Source organism: Gopherus flavomarginatus, chromosome 2 (genome assembly GCF_025201925.1).
Source record: "Gopherus flavomarginatus isolate rGopFla2 chromosome 2, rGopFla2.mat.asm, whole genome shotgun sequence".
NCBI classification, from domain to species: domain Eukaryota; kingdom Metazoa; phylum Chordata; order Testudines; family Testudinidae; genus Gopherus; species Gopherus flavomarginatus.
Genome location: NC_066618.1, coordinates 163474100 through 163501016, shown reverse-complemented (window position 1 = coordinate 163501016; position 26917 = coordinate 163474100). Strand labels below are relative to the sequence as shown.

The 26917-nt window shown below is 45.9% G+C and overlaps 2 protein-coding genes across 2 annotated transcripts in view; one reads left to right on the top strand and one right to left on the bottom strand.

The window, feature by feature from the left end:
* TTI2 (TELO2 interacting protein 2) overlaps positions 1-26917 on the top strand; it is a 748585-nt gene that overhangs the window by 31164 nt on the left and 690504 nt on the right. The gene's annotated exons all lie outside the window — the stretch shown is intronic.
* Positions 22-26741, bottom strand: SLC18A1 (solute carrier family 18 member A1). The gene is made up of 16 exons (XM_050940066.1): positions 26696-26741; positions 24634-24831; positions 23957-24323; positions 22498-22556; positions 20991-21074; positions 19579-19671; positions 18958-19047; positions 17066-17109; positions 8744-8804; positions 8483-8578; positions 4155-4233; positions 3581-3632; positions 2649-2712; positions 1806-1925; positions 1440-1573; positions 22-650 (listed from the first exon to the last, which is right to left on the bottom strand). The coding sequence occupies exons 2-16, from the start codon at positions 24755-24757 to the stop codon at positions 537-539; spliced, it is 1581 nt and encodes a 526-aa protein (XP_050796023.1). The 5' UTR covers positions 24758-24831; positions 26696-26741; the 3' UTR covers positions 22-536.

Below are 26917 nucleotides of genomic sequence, written 5' to 3'. Positions count from 1 at the left end.
TCCATGGTGTTACAGAGAAAATCCAAGCTGGAGATTATAATAGGATCCCCAGAGACGAAAATCCCCTGGAGATAGTATTTTGCCCTTTAGTGCTTTTCATCCAAGAAGCATAAGCACTTCACAGGCATTAATTAACAGCCTCACAACACCCCTGTGAGGTAGGTTGGTACTATGCACATATCACAGCTGGGTAGATTGCACTACATGACTGCTTTTCTCTAGGATAGTATGGGCTGACCCCACCTCCTTTTAATCCCTTATCATAGATGAGACATAATGAGGTTAAGTGAGTTGCACAAGTGCACACAGCAGATGAGAATAGCCAGGAATCCGAAACCAGGAGCCCTGGCTCTCAATTGCTTCCTGTAAACAGCCTGACCACCCAGTGCTATGAGAATGGCAGATTAATGAAGCCAGGATTCCTGGATCTTGTTGGCTGTCAGGAGGGAGGTCTCTGGGTTAGTCTTCTTTGATAAGATGTCCAGGGTTTTGTAAACTTGACACAGCTTCAGAGCAAGAGCTTATCTTTGCTCCTGCTATTCCTCACTCTCTGCCTCCTCTTCACTACCATCTGACAGGGGGAATTCCCGCAGAGGTTTCTGGGTGGCGTAGCATTTGGTTTGCATGGGGCATTCCTGGTTTAAAATTGCCTGGGAATGGGGGAAAAATAAGACTGAATAATATAATATTTTAAAATAATAATAATTATTAATACAACTATCTACCATATCTACAAATATCTACCATAACCCAAAGCCCTACACAGACTTTGCACAATGATGACAAATGGGCCAAGGGAAATTTTAGGCAGTATTTTTGTTTGTTTTTTTAACCATAGAAATTGTTTAATCTCCAGTGGCTTCCGGCTTCTTATCCAAAACCCAAGAGAAGAGTTTGTTCTGTTGAGCGGATAGAAGTGGCAGAGGTTGAGATTCACTCTTGTGAGCAAATGGGTGAATATTTTGCTAGTTGAACATGGCAGGGTTAGAAAAAGCTGAAATATTATATTACTGTTACAGTAAGGGGCCCAATCAAAATTAGGGCCCTGCTGTGCTAGGAACACAAAGCAAGACATACACAAAATATACAATGCAGGACACTCCCTGCCTCAGATTTGCTTACAATCAAGCTAGACACAAGGTAGAAAGAGAAATAGGCGCAGAGAGAGGAAGTAACTTGCCCAAGGTCACACAACAAGCCATTGGCAGACCCCAGGTATCTCAAGTCCTAGGCCAATTCCCTGCCTACAAGATCACTGTACCACAGATTTAACTCTTAGCCTGGCCTTAGTATGTCAGTCCCTCCAGCACCCAGACAATTTGTTAATATCTTTCTGGTGCTGCAGTGCCCAGATCTGAATATAATATTCTACACATTTGCACCAGTCACATGCAAATCCCCTGGATTATCAAGACGACATGCTGTAGGATTCAACTCACAATCTTCTCCTCTTTAGCTGGAGGACTTCGCAGGTACCAGCAGAGAGGGGCGTAAGCAATGTTGGTCACTCCAATGATGACCATCAGCCAGGGAAACCCAATAGCCCGTACAATCACACCTCCTGTAGATGGACCTGGATATAAGGAAGGGTTAAACAAAGAACAAGATTACATAAACCTCCTTTGCCAAGTTGGAGAGGTCAGTACAGATGGACTGTAAAATTATTGTATCATGGCTGATTTCCATGCCTAATACCAATTGCTTCCAGCCAACACTGAGGTGGGGCGCTGTGAATTAATGCTATGAAGCCATACACTGGTAAATCATCATATATGCTGTCCTTTCAGGCAAATGTTAATCCATACCGATAGCAAAGCCCATGCAGAAGGCAACATCAGCAATGGCATAGACGCTACCATAGACAGAGGTGTGACGAAGGTCCACCAGGTATCCCATAATAGGCATCATCGAGGAATCCACCATGCCTGCCCCCAAAGCAAAAATAATATGGTCAGCCATTGCCCTCTCCAAGTGAATCTCTTCAAAGGCAAACAGAAGGGCATGCAATACTTCTCCCGCACTTTTCAGCCAAGGCGCTCTGGGCACTACACTTTCATTAGTCTTCACAACCTCTCTTTGCGAGACAGATAAATATTGTTATCCCCATTTTACAGAATGGGAGGGAACGAGGCCAAGGAAAGCAATTTGCCCTAGGCCACAGAGCATGTTGGCAGCAGAGCCGGGACTGGGACCCGGATGTCCTGACCATGATCTTTCCAGGATCTAGGGCTTTCTGTGTCTCTCCACAGAACACACACAATTCTAATCAAAGCAGCGCTCGAGGGTGAGACAAGCTACTGAGCTCCATCCAGTGGCCTCTGAAAGGCCGCCTCTGAAAGGCCTAGTGCACCATAGCTGTCCCTGCGTTAGTGTCTCTATGGTCATTTAACAGCACAAGCTTGTTTCTTGGACAGACTCATTCCCACCAAGGCTGGGAGAGGATGAGTGATAAGGGAAGTAGTTGAGAGCAAGGTATAGGGCATATTATAGGTTATAAGGGTTCCTGGGAGTTCAAGCATGGACTAGAGGCTCTCAGCAACCAGCCATTGGGTATGTTGTAGCGACATCTGCCTTCCAAAGGGACGGAGTAAGGATTATGGTATATGGGACTGCCTTGGACAGAGTGATTAGTTGCATTGTCATCTTACCTATGGCAAAGCCAAGCCCACCGTTTGGGCCGATCAGTCCATAAATATTTTGCGCAAGAGGCACCTTGGAGAGGAAAGAAAGAAGATATGAGGGAGGCTGAGGAGCTTTGGCCAGAGGCCTTTCTTTGTGGGGCACATGACTAGTGAAATAGACGCACTAATGCAACCACTGGGTTCCAACTAACTGCCAGGTGTGTGAGCACACTTTTCACGCCTCCAGGGCCCAGTGGACCTGCAGGAAGATGAGACAGAAAAGTCACTAAAAGCCAGAATGTCAAAGGTATTTAGGCACCTATTTCCCATGAAAATAAATGGGCATTAGGCACCTAACTCACTTGGGCACTTTGCGAAATCCCACTAGATGCCTATCTGCAATGTTAGATGCCTAAATACCATTACACATCTGGCCTTAAGCCTGGGATACTGCAAAGCACCAAAATCCATCCAGTGCCTCGTGCCCCAGAAGAGTCCTGTTGGCTTTTGAAGAAAAGGATGGTTCCCCATTTACAAATTCCACAGAGGGAAAGATGGGGCACCAGTGTGATTTCACACAGCTTTGTCAGGGCACCTTAACCCTGATCTGAGGCACTCTTTCATTCCAGTCTTCGATCCTCATAAAGCACTAGCAGTGCCCTTAATTGTGACTAACAGCAACTCTGTTGTTCACCCACCGCTTTGCCAACACAGTATCCTCCGCTAACCCTGTGCTGGGTATCCCTTGAGCAGAGACAACTTATCTTGGCTTCCTGATATGGAATAACTTCAGTAGGGGCTGGGCTGATATGCCCAAGGTCAGCTCAGGCATGATGTGGGCCTCAACGTAACCCAGTTTTGCACAAGTGAAAGGCTGGGGCAATAAAGCTCTTGCTTTTCCTGCCTAATCTCCAATGAGTTTTCTGCAGAGAGGTCTGATAATAACTTGCAATACTTACACAAAGGAGACTAATCCCCACCACAACCATTCCAATCAGGGAGCACAGCCACCTGCAATGAGGAAGAAGATAGGAAAAGCATGATGCACTGTAACCCCCAAGGGCACATGACCTGTCAGACCGGATCAGATCATTGGTCATTCCAATCTAATTCAGCACCAACTATGCAATACTACTCACTGAGGGGGGATGTTTACTTCCTGACTTAGGAAGTTTACACCCTGAGGCATGAGATTTCATCATCTTATCTTATCTTACATAGCCATAAATATTATTATTGATCATAAAATTATTCTACCTCTCTGAGAAATCTAGACAGTATTTGGCTCAATATCCTCCTGCAGCATTGAGTCCCATAGGCCAATTTCATGCCGCATGAAATAGAGAGTCTTCGCTTTGCTTCTAAATTTGCTGCCCTTTAATTTCATTGAGCTACCTTCCTCTCCACCACACTGCAGTGTGAGGCAGGCATTCCCCTGAGTAGCGTCACCTCCTCATTACAAATAAGCAGCTGGGTGGTCTGAAGACAGCTGGGAAGAACACCAAGGTTTGAAAGCCATTGAGTTCAACTTACCGCCCCATTTTGTGGGCCAGCACCCCAAAGAGGTTGGTGCCAATAAGGTAAGATATGCTGGCAGGCAGGAATGCCATCCCTGCAAAAGAAGAGCCCCAGCCTCAAATACATACACATGATCATCAGAGAAGATTTGCCTAAGGACATCAGACTTTTCTCTCACCTCCCAAAGAAGTTCAGAGCTCAAGCCCTTTAGGTGCTAGATGGCTCATAGTCAGATGCTCATAGTAACAACCACTTTGTAAATGTGTGGAAGAGCTCAAGGTCCAATTTGATCCAGCCTCCATAGAGTCTAAATCTGCTCCAGTGATGAATCATGAACAGTCTTGCGATCAGTCAAATAATACATGTTATTGGCCATGTGAGCCAGGAGAGATTAGACAGGGCAAATAAATATCCAATGCAGAATCCCCAGGCATAATGTATATTAGCCCTTACAAGGCAATGGCTTCTCTATTCTTCTTGGTTATTATTATTATATGGCTGTGTGATGGAGTAGGGGCTGTCTGTGTGGGGAATGGGAGAGCAGGGGAGAATTTTAGGGGATGGACCACACCGGAGCTGTAACCTGAGCTAGGTAAGGGAGGGGAAAGGTCAACACCTTTGCCCGGGAAGGGGGAACAAAAGGAAGGGAGTGGCAGGAGGGAAGCAGTTTTGAGTTTGGGCTTGGGGCTGTGTGGGCGGAATTCAGGGTATCCTAGCTAGGATCCAAGCACCCTGAAAGCCCAGAAGGACTCAATGGAGGGGTCCTGACTGTGCCTGCAAGCTCTGCTGTAACCTGTGTTCCTGTTGTCCAATAAACCTTCTGTTTTACTGGCTGGCTAAGAGTCACTGTGGGTCCCAGGAAGAGGGGTGCAGGGCCGGACTCCTCCACACTCCGTGACAGGCTGTATTACAGCAGTGCTTGCAAACTTCAGCCAAGATCAGGGCTGCATTGTGCACATAGTGAGAGACAACCTCTGCCCCCAAAAAGTTTGCAGTCTAAATAGCCAAGACACACACAGGGTGGTAGAAAAGAAGGATTTTACCCCCTTTTTATAGATGAGAAGCTGAGCCATCAAGTGGTTTGCCCAAGGTCACACAAGGCATCTGTGATAAAACCAGGAACTGAACCTAGATTGCGTGACTGTTGCTTTAACCATAAAGCCATCCTGCTACTCTGTATTGCTTTCTCTCTTTCTCATTCTCCCCCTTCCATCTCATAGCATAGAAAAACTGCCTATTGAAAAGCCTCAGGGATTATAATTAAGTTAAAATCAAATATTTGACCATTGGCTGGTTTACCAGTTGTTTATTTTTAATATACTCTCCTGTACAGACTATAACTAAATCATGATTGCCTCTATTTACCTGCATATTAAGGCAACTTCCTTATTAAAGCACACTGATTTGTGCTTAATTTCCTTTCCTCTTTTTTAAAGGTTATAAAGCATTATTAATCCCTGCAGGTTTGCTGGGGAAGTCTGAGCTTTTCCCATTTCCCCAACGAACTCAAGGGTAGGCAAATTGAAACAAACAAAGAATAACACTTGGGTTTCAAGTTTATAGTTATAGTTCTATGATTCTACAGTTGCTTTTAAGATGGATGCTGTTCAGCAGCCCTGGGACCTATTCTCCTACTGCAGGATACCAGCTGTTCCCTTTGAAATCAGTGGGAGTTACTGGTACCCTATGTAGAGTGGAGAATCAGGCCCCCTTTGTCTAGTGTTCAGCACTGGTACATGAGAGACCTGGCCCTGGTTGCTTTCTTTCCTGGCTTTTAGGCCTCTGCAGCAAACTCAGCCCTGGGTGATGAGGGGAGAGAGATTATGTGCTGTTCTGCAGTTTCTTCATAGGAGTGACATGTCAGTGGCACGGACAGGAGCTAAATGGCTGCAGATCTGTGTTTGTGCAGTGCCTAGCACAATGGGGTCCTGGTCCATGACTATAGCTCCTAGGCACTAAGTAATACAAATCATTAATAATGATTACAGGCCATGGAATCTGGAGGGAAGGGGTCCAAAATGGAACCTGGGGGTGAGGAGAAGGAATCCTTCCAAATAATGCATGTTATGTATTAATCCAGTCTAGAGGGGCAGCTCAGCTGGGACACTGCTTTGCCATGTGCTTTATAAATGTGAAGCTGTGCCCTGGCTGCAAAGCTGGGACCCAGATTCAAGAGGTGTTTGTACTGAGAGTTTGGTTTAGCCCAAGGAGTTTGTGCTTGGATCCAAACTTTTCTGGGGATGGTTACAGCTGAGGTTTTGGTTTGGGTTTTTCTCTTACGTTCCCAGGTTAGCATCCCCTCTGGGCTCCATTTCCACCATCTCTGCCTCTTCCTCTGCAAGGGCCTTATTAGATGTCCACTAACATCAGTGGAAAGATTCCACTCATCTTCAGTGGACACTGGATAATTCCCCAGTGAATTGCTCAGTGACTTCCATTTCCACCACCAAGCACTATCCCTTCCCTCCAATATCCATAGCCCCTGAGAGATGAGTTTGCTAACCTCATCTACTCCTGCTCAGTCACTCATTCCAGCCAAGGCATCATGGCCCCTTATCTGGATGAAGGATCCTGACTGTAGTTAGTAACTCAATTAGCAGCTCTCATTAGCTCTGCTGCTGCCAGGTTGTAATTCAATTTGGGTTGTAAGTGTAGCTTGGAGCATCCCCAAAGGTCATTCCACTGCCAGTTGGCTTTTATAATTTTTTTGTACCGAAGGTAGGCAGTGTTACCTCCTTATCACATTTCTTAGACAGTGAGTAATTAGTATGCACCATGCGTCCCTCTCTGTGGCTCTGCAAATAGCCTTGTTTCTTAAAATTGTGTGTTGAGATTGTGGAACTGGCAGAGGCTTGGGTTAACCCCTTGAGCTTGGACCCAGCCAACCCTGGGGTCTGAGCTCGAGTGGCTAGCCCGAACCTCCACCACTGCTGCAGCATTTTTAGCACACTAGTAGGGCTGGCTTTATTAACTTCAGGGCACAATTCAAATACCCGGTGGCGGTCCAGGGCTTCGGCGGCACTTTGGCGGTTGGGGGTTCACTCTGGGTCTTTGTCGCACTGAAGGACCCCCTGCCTCCGAAATGCTGCCGAAGACCCCCAGAGCGGACACCCCGCAGCCGAAGTGCCGCCAAAGTCCCTGACCGCCGCCGGGGATTCAAATCGAGCCCTGCAGTTAATAAAGCTGGCCCTGAATAGAGGTGCAGTAATTGGCAATTCAAATTGACCCCCTGCCACCGAAATGCCACTGAAGCCCCTAAGGTGTAGGGCCCAATTCCAGGGAATCGGGCGAATTGGCCTAAAGCCGGCCCTGCACACTAGCATGAGCCATTGGCCTGCTAAACCCAGATTTGTGATTTAAATCCTTGAGGGGACCACTTAGGGAAGTGGGGTAAAAATCTGTGTGGGGATTGGTCCTGCTTTGAGCAGGGGTTTGGACTAGATGACCTCCTGAGGTCCCTTCCAGCCCTGATATTCTATGATTCTAAGTCTATGTACCTGGGCTGGGAAGCTCGCCCCCAGCTGCAGTGTAGACTGACCCGGGTGCCGATAATTCTGCAATGAAGACATGCCCATAGAGAGGCTGGGCTCTGGTTCAGGTCTCAACAGCAACAGTATGCTGAGCACACAGACCAGGTACTGAGCAGGGAAACCTGCTAATTGGCTAAGCCTTGTTCTAGTGTCTGGCCATGAAAAGGGCAAAATTCAGCAGCAAGGTAAACAGGCACATCTCCACTGATTTCAATGGAGTGGCACCCCTTACCGTAAGGATAGATTTGATCCTAAATCACCTAGATTCTACCTCACAGGATGATATTGCTTGGTGTACCTGAGCTCTCTGGCTCACAGAATGTGTCAGGCCTGACTGAGACAGCTCCCAGAGGCCCCCTCTCCTGTGTGGGAGTTGCATTATTGTGGGCCCATCTGCATAGCACTTTCTTTGACTCCTTTCTCTTTTTTCAACCTGAGTCCTGATTCTCCTCTCATCCTGGTGTCACCCTACTGACTTCAGTGCAGTTATTCCTGATTTACATCAGTGTATGTGCAGGGAAAATCAAGTCCCTGGTGTTTCTCCCTCTTCAGTCAGGAATCTTCTCTAACTTTTATTTATAGACAGCAGGGTGACCCCCATTCAGAGACCATGAGTGTCCCTCTGATCACACTACATTGTAATGGTCTGAGAGCACTCATCCTTTGCAGGTGGATGCATACATTTCATTTCATGCAACAGGCAGCACCAGTAACCAGCACCTTCCCCACCCTCTACAAGCTGATGTGGTTTAAACACGTGCGGGCTATTATTGTTGTTCAGTAACTAAGAAGGCTGAGAAACGAGGCACCTACCCAGCTGCCACTTTGGGGAGCACATGGTTTGCATCATCCAGATGGGTAACGTGGGCTCCAGCATTGCCACTCCCATGTTAGCAAAGCACAGGGCACCTGGGAGACAGAAAACAACAGGAAACACTCAATTTTAACAGCCCACATTTTGATCCTTCTAATGCTTTATGAGTACTACTCCATCACAAGCCCCCAGTGAATATTCTTAAAAACAAAGTAAAGATGCACTGTGGGGCAGTGAGGGGTGCAGCCATCCTGCCTTACCTGCAGCAACCAGGATGTAGGGATCTCGCAGCAAAGTGAATACGGGGGTGCCTTTGGTGCTCTGCACAATACAGAAAGGAAGGGGGAGGGGGTTACAAGTAGTGCTCTAGGGAAAGCATGTAAACCAAACCAGATGCTGTAGAAGTGCACAGTCCAGGTTGTGAGGCAGCCTGTGTGTGTACAGATGCATGGCCCATGTGGCCAGCCAGCCCTTCTGTGTAAAGGCACATTGGCATTGTCCTGTGAGCGCCAAGATGGGGAAGGTGCTAAAACAGCTTGTTCCACCATGGGATTGTTTCTGAGCTTCCCTTTCCAGGTCAGCATCCAGTGTCTGTGTGTGCATCTCTTCTCAGCATTTTCACCTAGCCATGGTTCAAAGAACCAACATGTCAGCTTCTTATACCTGAGCCCAGATCTGTCAACCTGGCATCTTACTTTCATGGACTATTCTTATAGTGAAATCAGCATTGAGTCACTCCTAGCAAGGTTGAGCTCAGAACACAGGGCTGCCCAGAGTGGGGGGCAAGTGGGGCAATTTGCCCCAGGCCCTGGACCCTGCAGGGCCCCACAAGCCCTGGCCTGGCGATGGTCTGGGTCTTCAGTGGCATTTCGGTGGTGGGGGGACCTTCAGTGCTGCCGAAGACGCGGAATGACTGAAGGGCTCCCCGCTGTTGAAAAGCCGCCGAAGACCCAGACCGCCGCCGGGTGAGTGAAAGCACCACAGCTCCCTCGCTTTGCCACAGGCCCCCTGAATCCTCTGGGCAGCCCTGTCAGAACATCCCTCAGCTATCCAGGGAGAGCATCTCTGGTATAATGGCTGCCTATGGAGCACAGCGCCGGTCAAACTGCAGCTGCATGCAGAGATCCCTGTTGCCATGTGTCATAAACAGATAGCTAAGGGTTAATGTCTCTTTCACCTGAAGCACCTGACCAGAGGACCAATCAGGAAACCGGATTTTTTCAACTTTGGGTGGAGGGAATTGTGTGTCTCAGTCTTTTGTCTGCCTGCCTGCTTTCTCTGAGCTTTGGAGAAGCAGTTTCTACTTTCTAGTCTTCTGTTTCTAAGTGTAAGGACAAAGAGATCAGATAGTAAGTTATATGGTTTCTTTTCTTTGGTATTTGCATGAATATAAGTGCTGGAGTGCTTTGATTTGTATTCTTTTTGAATAAGGCTGTTTATTCAATATTCTTTTAAGCAATTGACCCTGTGTTGTATCATCTTAATACAGAGAGCCCATTTGTATGTATTTTTCTTTCTTTTTATATAAAGCTTTCTTTTAAGACCTGTTGGAGTTTTTCTTTACTTCAGGGAAATTGAGTCTGTACTCACCAGGGAATTGGTGGGAGGAAGAAATCAAGGGGAGATCTGTGTGTTGGATTGCTAGCCTGATTTTGCATTCCCTCTGGGGGAATAGGAAAGTACTTTTTGTTTCCAGGATTGGGAACAGAGAGGGGGAGTCTCTCTGTGTAGTTTCACAGAGCTTGTGTCTGTGTATCTCTCCAGGAGCACCTGGAGGGGGGAAGGGAAAAAGGATTATTTCCCTTTGTTGTGAGACTCAAGGGATTTGGGTCTTGGGGTCCCAGGGAAGGTTTTTCAGGGGGACCAGAGTGCCCCAAAACACTCTAATTTTTTGGGTGGTGGCAGCAGGTACCAGGTCCAAGCTGGTAACTAAGCTTGGAGGTTTTCATGCTAACCCCCATATTTTGGACGCTAAGGTCCAAATGTGGGACTAAGGTTATGATATGGTGTAGCAGCGGGTAGGATATAGACAGAATCCAGAAGCCAGTAGGAATATTATATTTTCTTTTCTCTGCTAAGGGCTTTTTAGCAGAGAGAGAAACAGTTGGTTTTAAAAGGGAACCAGAGAGAATTTTTTTTTCTGCTCTCTCTGGCAGTTGTGGCTTGCATGTTAAGCAAGAAGCCATTACCAGACTGTTAAGGGTCTTTTGTCATGCAATAGCCCTCCCATTATGAGGCAAGTTCCAGCACTATATAAATGCAAATAAAGTGGTTTTTCAGGTTTACTTAACATTGAAGATTAGCTAAAGGCACTGTTGCTAGGCAGACTTCAGGAGGCAACAGAACCTGCAGTTCAGAAGATAAACACCGGAGGGCACCCCAACACAAGAAAACAGGAACCATGACTTCTAAGGCAAAAATTGAGGCCGAAGAACAAATCAAAGAAGCTGAACACAGGCGACAGATGGAGATGAAAGAAAAGGAAGAAAGCATGAAACTGGCAGCCTTCCAAAGAGAACAGGCAGCCCAAGAGGCAGCACACAAAAGAAAACTAGAAGAAGAAGAGGTGGCCTACCGAAGGAAACAAGCAGAAGAAGAGTTGGCCCACAGAAGGAAGCAAGAAGAAGAAGAGGTGGCCCACAGCCGAGAAATGGAAAAGCACCAAAAAGAAATGGAAAAACAACAAAAAGAAATGGAAAAACAACAAAAAGAGAATGAAGAGAAGGAAAAACAGAGAAAACATGAACTGGAGTTGGCAAAAGCTGGGCTGCCTGTGCCAGCCAACCCTAACAACCCGGCGCCAATTATTGCTCCACAGCACAGGAAATTTCCCACCTACAAGGCAGGTGATGACACCGAGGCCTTCTTGGAAAATTTTGAAAGAGCCTGTCTTGGGTACAGCATTCCCGAAGACCAGTACATGGTAGAATTGAGGTCACAGCTCAGTGGACCTTTAGCAGAGGTGGCAGCTGAAATGCCTAAGCAGCAAATGAATGACTATAAACTTTTTCAAACCAAGGCCAGATACAGAATGGGGATAACCCCAGATCATGCCCATCGGCGCTTCAGAACCCAAAAGTGGAAACCAGAGGTGTCATTTCCCAAACACGCCTACTACATTGCAAAAAACTATGAGGCCTGGATAACAGGAAACAACATTCAAACCTTGGAAGAACTGCACCTCCTCATACAAATGGAGCAGTTCTTGGATGGTGTTCCTGAAGACATCACACGGTACATACAAGATGGAAATCCCAAAGATATCGCTGAGGCGGGGGAGATTGGAGCCAAATGGATGGAACTGGCAGAAAGCAAGAAAGCTACTGTCAAGGGGAACGATTACCCCAGGGGGCACACAGACCATAAACCCTACAACTGAGGACAGCCAAAGACGCCACATACCACCCAAGTAAAGCCACAGATACCCTACCCTTCAACCTCACCAGTCTCCAGTAACTCACTTCGGCCCAGTGACCCATCAGATGGAAGATGCTTTAAGTGTAATGAACTGGGACATATCAAGGCCAACTGTCCCAAGAACACCATGCGAGTGCAATTCATTACCCCACCATCACCCCAAAGATCCCCAGGCCCGGATGCCTCTCAAATACCCTTGGAGCGAAGGGAAAATTTGAGAGTGGGTGGAAAGAAGGTTACTGCGTGGAGAGACACGGGGGCACAAGTGTCAGCTATCCACCAATCCTTCGTTGACCCCAAATTCATCAACCCAAAGGCCAAAGTTACAAATTACCCCTTCATGTCACAAGCTGTAGACTTGCCTACAGCTCAACTGCCTGTCCAGTACAAAGGCTGGTCAGGAATGTGGACTTTTGCAGTCTATGACAATTATCCTATCCCCATGCTACTGGGGGAAGACTTGGCCAACCAGGTGAGGCGGGCCAAGAGAGTGGGAATGGTTACACGTAGCCAAACCAGGCAAGCTTCCAGACCCATTCCTGATCCTGAGCTGTCCACAGAGGCCCCGTCTGTGTTACCAGAGACCCAGACAGAGGTAGTGGACCCGGATTCCATGCCTACCACTGAAACAGCCACAGCATCTCCAGTCCCAGGCCCGGAACTGGAACAGCAACCAGCACCAGCAAGTGCAACCACATCTTCAAACTCAACGCCAGAGGGCGCCAGCGAGCCAGAACTGGCAGAAGCAAAAGACAGCCATACCCAAAAGGCTCAGCCAGAGCCTGAAATACCCTCAGGTGCACCAGCGGAGAGCGGTTCACCAGCAACGGAAACAACCCCATCACCTACATCGCTTCCAGAGGGACCAAGCCCAAGTCCACAGTCTGAGGAAGAACTGGTGACCCCAGCCTCAAGGGAACAGTTCCAGACTGAGCAGGAAGCGGATGACAGCCTTCAGAAAGCTTGGGCGGCGGCACGGAGCACCCCACCGCCTCTCAGCTCTTCTAATCGATCCCGGTTTGTTATAGACCAAGGACTTTTATACAAGGAAATTCTTTCTGGTGGACACCGGGAAGAATGGCAGCCGCAAAAACAGTTGGTGGTTCCAACTAAGTACCGGGGGAAGCTCTTAAGCTTAGCCCATGATCATCCCAGTGGCCATGCTGGGGTGAACAGAACCAAGGACCGGTTGGGGAAGTCCTTCCACTGGGAGGGGATGGGCAAGGACGTTGCCAAGTATGTCCGGTCTTGTGAGGTATGCCAAAGAGTGGGAAAGCCTCAAGACCAGGTCAAGGCCCCTCTCCAGCCACTCCCCATAATTGAGGTCCCATTTCAGCGAGTAGCTGTGGATATTCTGGGCCCTTTCCCAAAAAAGACGCCCAGAGGAAAGCAGTACGTACTGACTTTAGTGGACTTTGCTACCCGATGGCCAGAAGCAGTCACTCTAGGCAACACCAGGGCTAACACTGTGTGCCTGGCCTTAACAGACATCTTTGCCAGGGTAGGTTGGCCCTGCGACATCCTTACAGATTCAGGGTCTAATTTCCTGGCAGGGACCATGGAAAAACTGTTGGAAACTCATGGGGTGAATCACTTGGTTGCCACCCCGTACCACCATCAAACCAATGGCCTGGTGGAAAGGTTCAATGGAACTTTGGGGGCCATGATACGAAAATTCATCAACGAATTCTCCAATAATTGGGACCTAGTGTTGCAGCAGTTGCTGTTTGCCTACAGGGCTGTACCACATCCCAGTTTAGGGTTTTCACCATTTGAACTTGTGTATGGTCACGAGGTTAAGGGGCCATTACAGTTGGTGAAGCAGCAATGGGAGGGGTTTACGCCTTCTCCAGGAACTAACATTCTGGACTTTGTAAGCAACCTACAAAGCACCCTCCGACACTCTTTAGCCCTTGCTAGAGAGAACCTAAAGGATGCTCAAGAAGAGCAAAAGGCCTGGTATGACAGACATGCCAGAGAACGTTCCTTCAAGGTAGGAGACCAGGTTATGGTCTTGAAGGCGCAACAGGCCCATAAGATGGAGGCATCATGGGAAGGGCCATTCACGGTCCAAGAGCGCCTGGGAGCTGTAAACTACCTCATAGCATTTCCCAATTCCTCACTAAAGCCTAAAGTGTACCATGTTAATTCTCTCAAGCCTTTCTATTCCAGAGACTTACAGGTTTGTCAGTTTACAGTCCAGGGAGATGATGCTGAGTGGCCTGACGGTGTCTACTACGACGGGAAAAAAGACGGTGGCGTGGAAGAGGTGAACCTCTCAACCACCCTGGAACGTCTGCAGCGGCAACAAATCAAGGAGCTGTGCACTAGCTTCGCCCCATTGTTCTCAGCCACCCCAGGACGGACTGAACGGGCATACCACTCCATTGATACAGGTAATGCTCACCCAATCAGAACCCCACCCTACCGAGTGTCTCCTCATGCCCAAGCTGCTATAGAACGGGAGATCCAGAACATGCTACAGATGGGTATAATCCGCCCATCTACCAGTGCATGGGCATCTCCAGTGGTTCTGGTACCCAAACCAGATGGGGAAATACGCTTTTGCGTGGACTACCGTAAGCTAAATGCTGTAACTCGTCCGGACAACTATCCAATGCCACGCACCGATGAGCTATTGGAGAAGTTGGGACGTGCCCAGTTCATCTCTACAATAGACTTAACCAAGGGGTACTGGCAAGTACCGCTAGATGAACCTGCCAAGGAGAGGTCAGCATTCGTCACCCATGCGGGGGTGTATGAATTCAATGTCCTTCCTTTCGGCCTTCGAAATGCACCCGCCACCTTCCAGAGGCTGGTAGATGGTCTACTAGCTGGACTGGGAGAATTTGCAGTTGCCTACCTCGATGATGTGGCCATTTTTTCAGACTCCTGGCCCGAACACCTACTACACCTGGAAAAGGTCTTTGAGCGCATCAGGCAGGCAGGACTAACTGTTAAGGCCAAAAAGTGTCAAATAGGCCAAAACAGAGTGACTTACCTGGGGCACCAGGTGGGTCGAGGAACCATAAACCCCCTACAGGCCAAGGTGGATGCTATCCAAAAGTGGCCTGTCCCAAAGTCAAAGAAGCAGGTCCAATCCTTCTTAGGCTTGGCCGGATACTACAGGCGATTTGTACCACACTACAGCCAAATCGCTGCCCCACTGACCGACCTGACCAAAAAGACCCAGCCAAATGCAGTTAAGTGGACTGTTGGGTGTCAAAAGGCCTTTACCCAACTTAAGGCAACGCTCATGTCTGACCCTGTGCTCAGGGCCCCGGACTTTGACAAGCCATTCCTAGTAACCACGGATGCATCTGAGCGTGGTATAGGAGCAGTTCTCATGCAGGAAGCAACAGATCACAACTTCCATCCTGTCGTGTTTCTCAGCAAGAAACTGTCTGAGAGGGAAAGTCACTGGTCAGTCAGTGAAAAGGAATGCTATGCCATTGTGTACGCCCTGGAAAAGCTACGCCCATATGTTTGGGGACGGCGGTTCCAACTACAAACTGACCATGCTGCACTAAAGTGGCTTCATACTGCCAAGGGGAACAACAAGAAACTTCTTCGTTGGAGTTTAGCTCTCCAAGATTTTGATTTTGAAATTCAACACATCACAGGAGCTTCTAACAAAGTTGCTGATGCACTCTCCCATGAGAGTTTCCCAGAATTCAGTAGTTAAAAAGTGGTCTTAAAATGTAGAAGTCTGTTAGTTATATACTTAGGAGTATATGTAAAGGTGCATGTGTTGTATTAATCTGTTTATTTTCAAGTTCTAGAAGGAAATCGCCGCCAGTGAGCTTCCCCACTGTCTGCAATTTGGGGGGCGTGTCATAAACAGATAGCTAAGGGTTAATGTCTCTTTCACCTGAAGCACCTGACCAGAGGACCAATCAGGAAACCGGATTTTTTCAACTTTGGGTGGAGGGAATTGTGTGTCTCAGTCTTTTGTCTGCCTGCCTGCTTTCTCTGAGCTTTGGAGAAGCAGTTTCTACTTTCTAGTCTTCTGTTTCTAAGTGTAAGGACAAAGAGATCAGATAGTAAGTTATATGGTTTCTTTTCTTTGGTATTTGCATGAATATAAGTGCTGGAGTGCTTTGATTTGTATTCTTTTTGAATAAGGCTGTTTATTCAATATTCTTTTAAGCAATTGACCCTGTGTTGTATCATCTTAATACAGAGAGCCCATTTGTATGTATTTTTCTTTCTTTTTATATAAAGCTTTCTTTTAAGACCTGTTGGAGTTTTTCTTTACTTCAGGGAAATTGAGTCTGTACTCACCAGGGAATTGGTGGGAGGAAGAAATCAAGGGGAGATCTGTGTGTTGGATTGCTAGCCTGATTTTGCATTCCCTCTGGGGGAATAGGAAAGTACTTTTTGTTTCCAGGATTGGGAACAGAGAGGGGGAGTCTCTCTGTGTAGTTTCACAGAGCTTGTGTCTGTGTATCTCTCCAGGAGCACCTGGAGGGGGGAAGGGAAAAAGGATTATTTCCCTTTGTTGTGAGACTCAAGGGATTTGGGTCTTGGGGTCCCAGGGAAGGTTTTTCAGGGGGACCAGAGTGCCCCAAAACACTCTAATTTTTTGGGTGGTGGCAGCAGGTACCAGGTCCAAGCTGGTAACTAAGCTTGGAGGTTTTCATGCTAACCCCCATATTTTGGACGCTAAGGTCCAAATGTGGGACTAAGGTTATGATACCATGGACTGGGTAAATCCACACAAGTGTCTGGCCAGCAGCAGGAAGCACAGCAGTTGTTTCTCACAGGGCATCCTATGGACATCCATAAGAATTGAGCACCTTTCACAGGGAAGGCTAAATTCCTAGCTGTTTCAAAAGGCAGATAATAGGGCCAAACTGTGCTCTCCGTGACACTGAGAGTAACAACTCTACTGAAGCAAATGGAGTTATTCCAGAGTTACACGAATGTCACTGAGATCAGAATATCGCCCGGGAATCTATTAAATACACATTACAATGCACTAACCACTCGGCTAGGTAACCATTCCCAACTGCCATCTCTGTCCCTTTCCCATGCATTCATGTCCTGGTGCCGCCATGCTCTATGGCTGGGTGCATCACCACAGTCTTCCCCTACAGGGAATCCATGCCCGCATTGTTCACACTGTCTAGCACAAGGTCATACACTCATATGTTTGTACTTACTTCGGGGGAAATCTTAGACGGCTGCAGGATGCACAGCTGTAAAGCTAAGAGAAAAATACCATTATTTGCTTATCCCTTGGCACAGCACCTTCATCCATTATTACCTCTTGTCTCATATTTACTGTAGACCTCCCTTCAGTATCTCAAAGCCCAGTGATCCCAGAAATGGGCCAGAGGTCTCAATTCCAACATACTCAGGGGGCATCTGCTGAGATGGGAGAAATTTTAGACCCCAATTCTGTTCCGACAAAACTCTCGTCGACTTCAGTGAGAGCAGGATTTGGCCATTATAGTGTGAGTGCTTTATCGAAACACAAAGCAGCAAAACATACAAACAACCTACGTTAAGGTGAGAGCCATTTGTTGGGCAGTCACAATGAGAGCACAGTTGAAGTTAGAGATGGAAAGACCTAGGGTAAGATTTTCAAAGGGGCCTAAGGGCCAGCTTTGCAAAGGTATTTAGGTACTTAACTTGCATTGAAATCAGTGAGAGTTTTAAGGCCAGATTACGCCCCTGGAGATTTAGAAGCCTAAATCCCATTGTCAAAAGTCTCCCACGTGCCTAAGAGCTTGTCTCATCTCTGCGGCAAGTGCAGCAAACCAGGGTGTGACTCTACAGTGCACTAGCTTGCCACAAAGTCACGTCCCATGTGGACACTGCTGCAGCACAATGAAATTCCTGGAGCTTGGTCGTGCTCCGGGATTTTCACTGCACTGTACACGTGTCCACACAGGACACCACTGCGTGGCAAGCTGATGTGTTGGAGATTCACAGCCTGTCTTGCTGGGCAGTAATTTGCCTTTTAGACATGCCCTTAATTTCTTTTGAAAATGGGACGTAGGCTTCTCAATGATTCGGGTGCTTTTGAAAATGTTACCCCTATTACTTGGATTGTAAGTTCTTTGGGGGTAGGGCCCATGTTTTCATTGTAGGAGTGTAAAGTAATGGGACCTGGATCCTCTATGCACTACAAGTACAATACAAATACAAGTACAAATAATAAATTATAATAACAACAAAATTAGGTCATGATGTCTGTTCCACCATGCTAATGATTTTAACTCAGAATGAAGTGACAGAGTATTATAAGCAGAGCAGAATTGATGGCTATAGTTAACGATGATGATTACTTACTATAGGCAGAGTTGATATCAATGCCTCTTGTTAAGGTTGCCTATCACTTGCTACTATAAGACCCTGTTTTCAGTTGTTTTCTGCTTGACCGGGAGTGTCTGTTAAGCAGAGTAGCCATTTTAGCCAGCATATGGAGCTCTTAACACACATTTTTCCTGAATCTGTTACCCTCTCCAGTGATGCAATCAAGTGGGTTATATGGGGAATGAGAAGCTGGGTCTGACGGTATCTGTAAGTCAGATGTCAGGCAGTGAGCACAGAGCCAGTGTCTGAATGTGTAAAGTGGTGAGTGCACAACAAAAAACAGCACTAGTAACTGCTGTTGCTAATAGCACTATAGAGCCTGTCAATTCCTCCTCGGATGTTTCCTCTCAGCCCACGTCCAGACTAACCCGTGGCATCGGCGGGTTAAAATCGATTGCTCGGGGATCGATATATCGCGTCTAGTCTGGACGCGATGTATCGATCCCCGAGCGCGCTTACATCGATTCCGGAACTCCATCAACCCGAACGGAGTTCCGGAATCGACACGGAGAGCCGCGGACATCGATGCCACGCCGTCCAGACGGGTGAGTACCTCGATTTTAGAAATTCGACTTCAGCTACGTTATTCACATAGCTGAAGTTGCATATCTAAAATCGATTTTAATACCCTAGTCTGGACGTGGCCTCAGATACTCATTCTTGAATGTTTTAGTTTGGGGGTGGATACTCAGAGCTGTGAAGACAAAACTGGCCAGCGCACTTGGTTACTCACCTCCGTCCAAAAGGGCTAAGAATGCCAGGATCAGAAAGGGCGCTGATTTTCCAACGAACTCGTACATCACACTTCCAAAAGGAGCCCCAACTGCAAGGGAAAGGGCTGGGTCAGTCTGATGAGTGTGAAGGGTACATGGGTGCACTGGAGTTTCGGCAGTAGCAAAGCAACAGTCTGTTATTCCTGATGCCTGACCCCAGACCCAATGGAAAGACTCCTGTTGACTCCCGTGGGAAAGCCGGCATTAGAACCATGGCATTATGTCAGCACTTTGCCCACCTCTCATTACGTATTGAACTGAAGAGATGGGGAGAAAGAGGAAGGAGCATTTTATATTCAGTTATATTCAGTTTTCATGGGATTAGGTATCTGCTGAGAAAAATTTCCAGCACGAGCAGAAAACAGTGCCAGAGAATGAGCACAGGAGAAAAAATGGAGCTAAATCATGGAAATGGCAGGAGGAAAGACCAGCCATGCCTTTTGGAACGAGCCAGCGTGGCATGTTAGGGGACAGGTGCGACAATGATGCAGAGCAAGGACTTGGGGAAACCAGCATCTAAGGGCTGAAGAAGCATTTGAGTTCTCACTAATCTAAATATTTTGGGAACAAAGTTTACTCACCAAGCACCCCCAATGCCAGACCTCCTAATGCTATCCCCATAGCATTTCCTCTCTCATAGTCATCTGTGTACACACTTGCCAGCATTCCCAGGCCTGGAAATAGAAAGGAAGCAGAGTTAAGTTGAGTTAGGCTTCTAGTATCTCATCAGGACCTATGTCTGAATGGCATCTGGATACTTCAGTCTCCAGCCTACCTGAGCTCAGTAGTCTATGTCACACCTGGGCCCCTAATTTCATCCTGTTTGTAGTCAGTGTTATGTATTACCATGCTCTGTACTGGAGTATGTCTACACTCCAAGCACTACAGTGGCACACCTGCAGCGCTGCAGCTACACCACTGAAGTGTAAACACTGGAAGGTTTTTTTTTCCATGGGTGTAGTAAATCCATTCCCTAGAGAGATGGTAGCTAGGTCAGTGGAAGAATTCTTCTTTTGACCTAGCTGCACCTACATGGAGGGATAGATTGACCCAACTACATGGCACAGGGCATGACATTTTTCACAGTCCTGAGCAATGTTGCTAGGTTGATCTAATTTTTAGGAGTAGCCCATGCCTTAATGCCTGCACGAGCGATGTGCCGAATTGTGGCAAAGGGGAGGAGGAATTGGAATCAGTTCAGAGAAGAGCCACAAGGATGATAAAAGACTAGAAAACATGCCTTATAATGATAGACTTGAGGTGCTCAATCTATTTAACAAAGAGAAGGTTAAGGGGTAACTTGATTACAATCTATATGTATCCACATGAAGAACAAATATTTAACAGTGGGCCCTTCAACATGGCAGAGAAAGGTACAACATGATCCAGTGACTGGAAGTGGAAGCTAAAAAATTCAGACTGGAAATAAGGAGCAAATTTTTCATGATGAGAATAATTAACCATTGGAACGATTTACCGAGGTTTGCGCTGGAGTCTCTGTCACTGATCATTTTTAAATCAAGATGGGGATGTTTTTCCTGAAAGCTCTGCTCTAGGAATTATTCTGGGGAAGTTATGCAAGAGGTCAGACTAGATGATCACAATGTTCCCTTCTGGCCAAGGAATCTATGAATTCTAATCCCACAGAGTTTAAAACTGACTCCCTGAACAGTCTGAAATCTGATTCCTGGTCTGTGCGTTGTAGTATCTGGAGCCTCTCTTTAGTAACCTTTCTATCTAGTGCTTGCTTGGGTATGCTAGTGAGAGCTTCCTAGGCTGGAGGAAGGATCTTTCTGATTCTCTGCTCTGCAAACTGAACCATCACATTTCACACTCTGTGAATTTTCACTCTCTATGGCCCAGGTTGCTTGAGAGGCACCATTTAAGCTCAGACAAAGCAGACAAAGCCCAGAAGCTACTTTGGGACATCAGTCCTTCTAGCTGGCTAAGATCTGCCTTTCTGCCAGCTGCTCCCATAAGCCAGTACATTTACCTGCGACAGATGAAAAGGATGATCCAATGCCCTGGAGCGCTCGAGCCATAAGCAGCAAGGTGTAGGTACCTGAGAAAGCAAACACTGGGGAGAAAGTAGAAAGGCAGAGTCAGCATTTGGGGCTATTTTTCAAACCCATCACTAATTAAAAGCAGCTTGCACAAATCTTATTAGCTAGGCACTCACAGGCCTACAGTCTCTGAAAGCCACTTCAGTGTGTTTCACTATCCTCTGGTCCAGAGGAAGGGAGGTCACCACACACCTTCTTCAAAGATCTCCTTTTTGGAGCCTTTAAATGGTAACCATGCTGATGGGTTCACCCAGAGATGTTCCAAGAAGAGTGGAATGCTGCTGCAACAAACATCCAACTCAAATGCTGTCAAGCACTGGAAACCACCTGTTGAATTTCACTCTCTGTTTCTAGAATGGGAGTAGGCCGATCTGCTGTCCTCCCATATCTCAGACATTGGGACTGTCATAAACAGATAGTTAATGGTTAATGTCTCTTTTACCTGCAAAGGGTTAACAAACAGGGACCCAAACACCTGACCAGAGGACCAGTCAGGAAACAAGATACTTTCAAATCTTGTGTGGAGGGAAGCCTTTGTGTGTGTTTTTGGGTTTGGCTTTGTTCTCTCTGGGTCCTGGACGGGACTAGAGGTGCAACCAGGTTTCTGCCAATCTCCCTGCTACAGTCTCTTATCTATTCAGAATAGTTAGTAAGTAAAAAAGGCGGTTATAGTCTTTTAACTTGTTTTTCTTATTTGCAGATGTGTACTTGCTGGAAGTAGCTTAAATTGTGTTTCTGCTGGAGAAAGCTTCTTTCTATTGTCTATAAGCTAAAAAACCCTGTATATTTACCATCTTGATTACAGAGATAATTTTTATGTTTTTCCTTCTTTATTAAAGTTTTCCTCTTTTTTTAGAATCTAATTGATTTTTTGGTTATCTTTTGTAAGACTCCAGGGAAGGGAGTCTGCACTCACCAGGGAATTGGTGAGAGAAAGGAAAGGGAGGAGGGAAGAAAAACCTGCTCTCTGCGTTTATATCTGTATCTCTGTCCGGGGAAGAAGGGAGGGGGAAGGGGTGATTCAAGGAGTTGAATCACGGTGGTCTCTTAGTGTACCCAGGGTGAGAAAGAGCTGGGAGGAAGAAAAGGAGGGGGGAAGGGAAATGGTTTATTCCCCTTTGTTGTGAGACTCAGGGAATCTGAGTCTTGGGGGTCCCCAGGGAAGGGTTTGGGGAGACCAGAGTCTATCAGGCGCTCTACCTAAGTCCTGATTGGTGGCAGCCTATCAGATCTAAGCTGGTAATTAAGCTTAGGGGAATTCATGCTAGTACCCATATTTTGGACACTAAGGTCCAGATTTGGGAATTATACTATGACAGGGACATTCACAGACAAAGGATCCCAAGGCTCTATACTGGCCTCATTGCAGATTAGTGACTGGTTCACTGGAACAGACCTGACGTTACCCGGTGAAAAGTAGTGAAAGAGAATACTCACTGACTGTAGAGAGAAACATGATGATGAATCCAGCAAACATGGGAATGTGGTATCCTATCCTAAAAAGGGAGGAGACAGTCAAGAACTCAAGGAGAGTTTAAAGCCAAGGACTTTATCTTAGCACCAATGCATTATTGCATGTATGCGAATGAATGTATGTCTGTGTACATGTATGAGTAACTGCTGTATGTATGTATGAGACTGCAGGAGAATGGGGGAATAGGGGTATGTACAATATATGTATGTGTAGGTGTATAAATGTGTGATTATGTATTCAAGGCTGTGTGTGTGTGGCTGTGTAGATGTTTCTCTAAGGGTGTGGTGAGTGTGCATCAGTGCATCTATGTGTGTTTGTATAGGGAAGTGTGAATGTGTGCACTGTTGTATATGAGAATGTGTCAGTGAATGTTTTTATATGGAAGTGTGAGGATTTATATCAAAGTATATGGGTGCAAATGTGTGTGTTAGTCTCTACAGATGTGTGCATAAGTATAAATGTGTGTGTATAAGTGTGTGAAATTATTGTAACAAGTTCTAGGACCCTGCACAGAGATGCAGATCTATTTTGCGGACCCATCCTGCCAGTCAGATCAGAGGGTCCTATTAGCTCTAACTCAGGCGCCTCTCTGAAGCAGAGGAAGTGAAGTGCAGGGACAGAGAGATCCTACAGGGAAAATACCTGGGATCCTCAAGCTCTGGGGGAATTTTAGGCTGAGGATTATGCGAGGATGTTGTTATTTAAGTTAAAAATAAAGGCAAAGACAAATTTAAGGGAGTAGGGAGGGAGTAAACCTGGCCCAATATCTAGTTTGTGGACTCTGTGAGAATGCCACCTGCTCACTAGTATTTATTTACTTGACAAGAATGGGTAAAAAAATAATTGCTGTTCCTTCTTCATGTACAAAATGTTGTGATTACTAGCTACTGATGCAGAATGTGTGACAACATTTCTGTTCTTTCAGTCTCATTGGAGCATCATGCAAGCTATTGATGCCCTCAGCTCAACTTGGTACACAGTTCCTAACTCAGTCATGTACCTTGGACTGAGCAGGGCCTGGGACAAATGAGTTCTTGGTCAGGGAGCACTAATAATATTTCCTTAGTAATGCACACGTTCAAAGCAATTTGCTGGCTTTCTTAAAGATGTGGAATTCCTGGATGATTGGAAGATTGGATGTTGATATTTCCACTGTGCTATTCTAGCTCACAAATGGCTTTGGTGAGCTCCCATACTGTGTTATCATAATGATCCCAAACATGGGTCACTGGCAAGGCTTAAATGCATGCCCTTCAGCACTGCAACACAGACCTCTACTATTTAAGAAGGAGTAATTTTATTTGCTAGCAGCAGCAATAGGTTGCTATCCTTGAACAGACTAGCCACTAGAGGGGGAATGTGACTCAAATTTGTTCATTGCACTACACGCTCATAAACTCTTTTATAGCCTAGTTGACATACCTGTTAGTCAGGGGACCCACAAATGGATTGATTATGAGCTGCATAAGAGCCTTCGAGGCAAACAGCAGTCCAACGCGCACGTTCTCCTCCATGAGGAATGCCTCACCATCTACACAGCTGTTTTTTGGTGGCAGGCTGGCCCCAGTGAGCTGAGGCAGGCTGCTGTTTTCTGTCCTGTTCACCCCCACTGTGGTGTTGACAGCCATGTCGTCTGAGACAGTCACTGTGGTGTTGTCAAAGTAAGAGAACATGGAGGAGAAGGGAGGAGCTGCAAAGGCTGCAGGAGCTGCCATGATCCAGTTCTGGGAAGCAGAGCTGTTAGCACCTTCATATTCTGTTGCATAGAGGAAGGTGGGGACGATTGGCACTGGAAGAAAATTAAAGGAGGAGATTAGTTAGTATTTTATTCAGCACTTCTGGTGTGTGTGTGGGAAATTAATGAAAGGTTAATCGTTCGAGCTAGAGACAGGTTTCAGGTAAACTGCCCACATCCAACTCTCCCAGTGCACCGTGCTCCAGACCTGCAGCACTGCCTGGGATGGAGACCAGTTAAATTCATTTCTCTTATGATTGGTTTCTGCAGTTGCAACTGAGATTTACAGAGTCTTAATTCCTTCAGTGCAGCATTGAGGACACCTTGACACCTACACCTGCACCCACACCCACACTTAACGTACCCACAACAGTGAGCAGCATATTGTCCAGCAGCAGAGCGACAAACACGACCACCAGAACCAGTTTCCGCGACTCCCTTCCCTCCTTCAGCCACCTCCAGGGGGTGCACTCCACCGCTTGAGGCATTGTTGAAAACCCAGCAGGGCTGCTTCAGTCTTTGACTCCTGTATGACTTCTTAGGGCTGAGGATGTCCTGTAATCTTTAAGAAATACACTCTGCAAAATACCCAGGAAAATACATAGAGCCCGATCCAAGGACCAGAAATCAACTGGAATCTTTCCATTGACTTCAATGAGCTTTTGACCATACCCTAATTAGGCTTGGAAAGATTAGATTTGTATCAGTAAATGTCATTAAACATCAGTTTCACCCTATACACGCAAACAAACTGAGGGGAAAAAATATTTCCATCGATAATAATCAAAATTTAGAGTTAGGCAAAGTAAGAAAAATGTTGCTTGAGCACTTATAAAATTTGATGTATGGTTATTTATTTTGTATATTTTGATGTGATGTTGACAGTTTGTGTGTTAATGGTTATAAAGCTTTAATTTTTTGAATCTCAGTGTCTGTTATCAATAAATAATTATTATCTGACCTCTCCCTATAATTTCCTGAAACTTTGAACATGTAAGTAGATACAAATTGAAAAAAAAATGCTTAGAAGATAATTTTGTGCAATTTGGAACAATTGAACACATAAAAATCTTTTAAACATGCTTGAAAATAAACATTGATATTATCTGTTGAAATTACAAAAAGTAACAGCTGGATTATGCCAAGCCTGCCCATAATGAATGAAAGACAAGCAGGTGCCTCATTTCAATGGTTCTTTGCTCAGGAGTCAGGCCGAAGTTCTCTGGTTTATGCACATAGCAGAGCAGCATAGGCAGCAACAGTGCAAGCAAGTGTCCCCAAATCCCTTTCCACCCCTGCTCTTAAGGCATCTCCTCTGGGTCATGCCCTCACAGTGCCCTTGGCTTATCTGCTGAGATTGCCAGGAAGGGGTCAGCAGTATCAACTGCTTTTGAGAAGTGGGCACTACTCATTAGGAGCTGAACTGGGACCACCAGCTCAGCTACCAAGTGACGGTAATTTCCATCAGCTGTGGATCTGTGCTACATTTGAAACTGTAACCTCTACATGTGAAATTCCCTATTACTCATTACCAGTCTCCTGAATCAGCCACTGTGGCTTTAGGGCATCATTTAATTCTTCTTTTCTGAAAGGCTTTAGAAGACTCTAAGCAAATATTGAGCTGATAGCTTATTTGTAGTGATCTCCACATCTTTCATTTCACGTTTGGTCTTTGGAGATTAAATTAAAAGTTTCTTGAAGGCTTTTCATTTCCCTTACACTTCTTTTTTTCATTTCACCTAATTGAAACATCACAGCCAAACATAAGACTTAAAAACCGAACAAATATAATTAAGATCAGGGCTTAAGATGCGTTGAGAAAAGTTTACTTGTTCCACCACAATGAATATATAAATTACAAATCTGCAATTAATTGGCACCAAACCAACCAAAATCATTAATATACTAAATGGCTGATATGAAGAGCTGTCTCCTCATAGACTAGAGTGATAAGAAGAAAGGGTCTGGAGATTGGATCAGAACTACCGTTCATCCTCATCCACCTGTTGATTTGTGAAATCATGGACAATGCCATCTACCCTTACACATAATTCTTTATGAAAAACATTGTTTTTCTTTAATCTAATGCCTGAGTCCCACCCATCAGTTGTTGGCTCAGAACCTTGGGTTATTTCATTTGGTTATTTCCTCAAGGTAAATGAGAAGAAGCAAACAAATGTAAAGTATGCAATCTAACAAATACAAAAGCACGAATCTACATAAGAAAGAAAGAAAGAAAGAAAGAAAGAAAGAAAGAAAGAAAGAAAGAAAGAACAGTTTAGAGACTCAAAAGAAAAGAAGGAAGAATATAGAAAATTTAAAATAAACATAATTAAACTCATCCTTTAAATCTAGATCTTAAAATCTGCTCCCAGAACAACAGATTACAAATCCGTTGCACTGAGCAGAGAAGAAAGGACTCTTACCAGAGAACACATCTTGGTCTCTGCAGCTGGCTGCTAGACATAGCCGTGGCGGCACTGTGGTCTGAAACTGCTGTTCCCAGTGAATTTATCCTTTTATCTGGGAAGGATATGAATAGCCCGCTTCCATGAAGATTTAATTGGAACCTCAAACAGGTTCTATTCAACCCTGCAGCTCCCTCTGCGTCAGAGGAAGGAAAGAATGATATATGGGAGGGTGGAGAG

What these genes read in the sequence shown, in the direction of transcription:
- SLC18A1 (XM_050940066.1), bottom strand. Translation starts at nt 24,757, where the DNA reads ATGCCTCAAGCGGTGGAGTGCACCCCCTGGAGGTGGCTGAAGGAGGGA. An exon ending in ATCCTTTTCATCTGTCGCAG is followed by an intron (nt 19,672 to 20,990) that starts GTAAATGTACTG and finishes TTCTATTTCCAG; the next exon opens with GCCTGGGAATGCTGGCAAGT. An exon ending in TGGGGATTAGTCTCCTTTGT is followed by an intron (nt 2,713 to 3,580) that starts GTAAGTATTGCA and finishes TTCCTCTCCAAG; the next exon opens with GTGCCTCTTGCGCAAAATAT.